We start from the raw sequence: 5,087 nt of genomic DNA, 5'->3' as shown, positions 1-5,087 counted from the left end.
TGAACTTTCTCCAAACAACGATCAAGTGATTTCATAATTTGATTTTTACGAGGATTACATTAGCAATAATCCAATAGCAATAGATAAGAGGCCCAGTGTATCCCAAACCCTTAACATTTACTAATTCCAAAATACTATAATAAATTAATTGTATACAATAATTGCTAGCCGACTCAGTGCTACCACAAAACAAAAATAGCAAAACATTCAACACCAAGTTATTATATTAATTGAAATAATTAATTAATGAATTAAAATTAATCCTACATTTTAAAACATAGAGTGATTGTAACATAAAATATAATAAATTAAAGTAAAATATAATATATTATATAACATTTTCGAAATTGAGTAAGTACCGCCGCCGACAGTATGCCTGGTAGACGGTGGTCCGTTCAACCGCGTGTATTGGAAAATAATATTTGAAAATGTCTCAGCAGAGCCCACCCTTTTAAACCTGTACTACTGTAAAGGGCAGGTGGTGTTTAACAAAGTGTTAAAATATCCAAGTTACCACTTTGACCAGTTTCGAGATAGGAATTTTCGAAGTTGAGTAGTGTCCACCAAATGTTAAATGGAATATCGTTCACACCCATGGTTATTACGTACTAGTTATTAGTAACAATTTGTAGGGCGTATTTGTAAGGGGAAAATAGATTATAATGATTAGAGATTATGTTATTAACTTTTGTTTGTCTTGCAGTCTGTTGTGGCTGATTTAGGGATATAATTTATTTAATTTTAGATAATTACCTACACGTGCGGACACAATTTAATGTGTATTACCAATGTTTAAATTAATCTAGAAACTCCAGGTGTCTCATTGTGTCTGCTATATTTATAGGTTTTATTATTTCATGCACTACTTATGCCTTATCGCGCCAGACGATAGGTACAACATTCATGCAGATTACCTGTCTGCCTCCTACCTTTGAAGTTTGAATGTTATTCGTTTTTGTTCATTCTCTCACCAGTCTCGTACCTGTACTAGGTGTATTCGGTTTTGTTTCAATGTCTGTCAAGTGTGCTTTATAATTTCAAATTCATAGGTAGCTAATGATTATCCTAAATTTATGAAATAACTACAATATTAATAATTTGAACATTATTTGTGATTCTATCATATTTTTTTGGTGATACTTTTTTAACATTGAATTTTATATTTTTTAATATTATTTATTGTATGTATGCACAATCGTATATAGATATTATAAATTTAAGATTTACCGCCATAAGTCAATAAAAGTCATGACTACTGTACTAACTACTAATGCAATATCGGACTTTCACAGCCAGACTTATACGCGATATTATACACGTTGACGTTAGATACACCTATGATCACCAACTCGCAGGTTAGTAATTAATCACAAGACACAAGTCAATGGCTGCTGGAGAGCGGAGACTGGACAGCAAACGTGACACTGTACTATTCATACTGATCACATGATCACTACAGTACAGGCGAGTGTGGTCGCACTTCGCAGCGGCAGCGGTGTATGCTTCAGGTAGACAGGTATAGTTATTATAAGCGTAAGCGTGCGCCGACTTTAATCGCAAATGCAGCGTACTGAATAAAGCGGCCAATTTTTTATATTCAGCCAAAATAATTTTGAAAATTATTAATTATATAATTCAATAGGCTGTATTCATATAGTGGCTATAGTAATATTATTCGTAATTTTAACTAGGGAACTAATTTTTTTAATCTAGGTATAGTTACAGGATTGTACACGGTAAGAGATTCGTTTATATAACAAATGCTTTGATTCTTTTGTTTGATGATTTTATCTTAATATTATTATGGAATAATTCTAATACAATTCTCTTATTTCCTATCTTGCTCTTGGATTTTACAGAATAAAATCAACAATTATTATTTTTTTTTTTTTTTTTGTTGCTATTGTAAACAATTGAATTGTTAATGTATTTTAAGGTTCTATTGAATGAAACATGTGGTAAAATGGTGGAAGACAATCTATAATTGCATATCAAATGATAGTGGATCAACCAATGGTCTATGTCTAGTGGGTGAGTTATATATTTTCACCCTTGCGTACCTCTTAGTCATTGTTCGCGTTAATAGTATGTAAAAGTATTATTTAAATTAAGAAATGCGCATAACTCGATAAAAAAATTAAATATTGTTAATACAGATATCGTTAAGTTCATTGATATGTAAAAGCACTAATATTAGCTAAAATCACAAAGCTTATTACATGTGTTAAATTGTTACTTTTACATACCGAAATAACTGTTTTATTATAATTATATTTGTTAAAAGGTTCATTGTATATAAGGGTGTTACAATGACAATATGGTCATCCAATATTTCTGTCAAACAGGGCCTAAATTACTGTGTCCCCTGAATAACAAATGTGTGTTCCAAGTAATAACATACATTTAGGAATTTCAACACAATTTAAAATATTTTAAACTTATTTTTATATTTATTTTATGAATTTTTAGTACCAGTATCATATAAATAATATTGATGTGACAGGTATGTGTGTACATAAAAGAGGGGAAATTTTGGGAGTTATAACCTCCATAGATTTTTTTTTGCTATAGAAATCTATCTAAGCCCAAAGGTAACAGTTAAATTAATAAGTGTGTCCCCTACAGGCCCTGCCTGTAGTATCACAGGTGAGTAGATGGGTGACATTTAGTTGATCAGAATGTGCTGTAAGCGGTGTTGCAAATTTCATGGTTAAACAATATTCAAGTAATTTAAAAAGCAAAATACTGTTCTGTATAACTTGCTATAGTAGTAATAAGAGAGCAACAGTCATGCGCCAAGCTGCCATTTTTATTTATTGTTTTCTTACTTCAAGAGATTAATAAATATTGGATTTTTTTTAATTGGATTGTGGAAACATTTTTTTTTTCAAATTTGTATGTATTGATAACTTATGAACTTCAGCTTAAGTGTAAATTGTTTTTCGTATAGAAATATAAGCCAAATAATTAAATATTAAAAACTATAGATTAACTGCTATTAACAGTATAGGTACTCAACGTGTATTGGAGGTTTAGTTTTTAACTTCCTTGTTGATGACTATTCTTTCGGTATGCATTTGTAAATAGTTGTAAATGTTTATTATTTGGGTATCATAAGGAATAATTATTTTTATATAAAAGGTTATGTTTTTTAAAATTTTTTTTTTTTAGAAAAAACAGACGGCATCACATTTGAACATTTCAACACTGGCTATAGTCCGTTTCACAACACTAGATATTCGATTGCAGCGCGCCCCGTCGACTAAGTTTGACATACCATTGTTTCCCAAATGTGCGCCAATTTAAAAAATAGTATCATATTTTATATTTATTTCTTAAATAACGAACACATTTTTTTTTTACAGTTTATTAAAATACAATTTATTAAGTAGATAAAATATTATAAATGTAAACAAAAAAATTTATTTTATACAATAAATCAAAATATTTTCAGTCATTTTTAATTAAAAAAAATTAAGATTCTTCACTGTCGCTGTCGCTATCACTACTGTCATCGGGATTGATTGTCAGTATTATTGGTGTCAAAATTTCGTCTCTTAAACCTTCTTTTATGAAATCTTCTTCTTGTAGGTTATGGCAGTGATCGGTACATTTTTTCCAATTGTCAACAGTTACTGAGTCCAATGCATCATTTAGCAATTTTTCGACATCGTCAAATTTAAAGGTGGTATTGTTTTTAGCGACTTCTCCTTTCACCTGTGCCCATATTAGCTCAATTGGATTGTATTGGCAGTGATATGGCGGCAAACGTACAACTTCATGGCCCATTTGAAGTGCGATTTCATCAAGTTCGTATTTTTTTTCTTTAGGTATTAATGACTTAACACGTTCACGTAATTCACTCAGTGTTTCCAATGGAGAAAAATCTACTCCGTTTTCTCTGAGCCATTGTTGAACACTTGATTTAATAGCATTTGATTTTGGATAATTGACAGAATATACAGAATGGTAACTTGCATTATCCATTACTATAACGCAAGGTTCTTCCAAATTATTCAACATATCAATAAACCATTTCTTAAATATAGTGGCATTCATTTGGGTGTGGTAATCTGGGTGTGTAGCACTTGATTTACAGCGTAATACTAATTTAGAACCATTTACAAAACCAAATTTACTTGAACCAGCATGACAAATAAGCAATCGACCTCCTTTCCCAGTCGGTACCTTTAATCCTTCCGTATTTTGGGCATTTTGCCAAATTTGACCACGTGAATGATTTTGGTTGACCCAAGTCTCGTCCAAGTAAACTACAGGTCGAGTGTCATTACTTTGACGAAGGTTACACATTTTGCGTAAAAATTTAACGCGCATAGCAACAATATCATTCCTTTCCATGAGAAATCGTCTGCCGTCATTACATTTTTTATATTTAAAATTTAATGATCTTAAAATTCGCCACATTGAAGTTCTAGACCCACTATAACCCGTTTTTTCTTTATATGAAGCTACAATTTTTTGTGTAGTTGGGTTCTCACGGTTGTCATAAAACTCATGCACAGTCCTCCGTACAATGTCCACGTCAAAATCGTCAATATCAGTCGCATACTTCACACGTTTGAATGTTTTCCGGGGAGACGTAAATTTCGGTTCTGACTCGGATTCAGAACACGAAGACTTAGATGCCTCGCTAGTTATACGCCTCACAGTCGCAATGCTCACTTCACATGCCTCCGCAGTAATTTGCTGAGCTTGTTTAAAAAAATTGGTCACTTCAAGATTCGATTTGTCATTTGACAATTTTTTAAAATATTTATAAACACTAAAAATTGTTTTTTTAGTTTGAGAGTGAATGTCAGGACGAATAGACATGATAAATTATTCACAGTTAATGGCAAAATAATTTTTTTAAAAAAAACTGAAAATTGCAGTGAAAATGATTAAATAATAAATTCAAATCACAGATAGTCAGAGCGGGAATTTCGTGCGTACGTCACAAAGTTAGTTCGAAAACTAGAATTGAAGAATGTGAAAAAAAAAATAAGGTATTGTAATATAACAATGCGCAACGGATCAAGGTTGTAGCCGACAGCTGCAGCTGTCCTCTCCCGTTTTGTATAACTCAG

At 31.5% G+C, this 5,087-nt stretch overlaps 1 protein-coding gene across 1 annotated transcript; it reads right to left on the bottom strand.

Moving 5' to 3' along the window:
• Positions 1–3,474: 3,474 nt before the first annotated feature.
• On the bottom strand, positions 3,475–4,311 carry LOC112595287. The gene has a single exon (XM_025340425.1). The coding sequence runs from the start codon at positions 4,309–4,311 to the stop codon at positions 3,475–3,477; it is 837 nt and encodes a 278-aa protein (XP_025196210.1).
• Between the last annotated feature and the right edge of the window lie 776 nt (positions 4,312–5,087).

The sequence above is a fragment of the Melanaphis sacchari genome, unplaced genomic scaffold (genome assembly GCF_002803265.2).
Source record: "Melanaphis sacchari strain LSU unplaced genomic scaffold, SCAv2.0 Contig269_pilon_pilon, whole genome shotgun sequence".
NCBI classification, from domain to species: Eukaryota; Metazoa; Arthropoda; class Insecta; order Hemiptera; family Aphididae; genus Melanaphis; species Melanaphis sacchari.
This window is presented reverse-complemented; position numbering and strand designations above follow the sequence as displayed.

Coding starts and splice junctions, on each gene's coding strand:
- LOC112595287 (XM_025340425.1), bottom strand. CDS start 4,311: ATGTGTAACCTTCGTCAAAGTAATGACACTCGACCTGTAGTTTACTTG.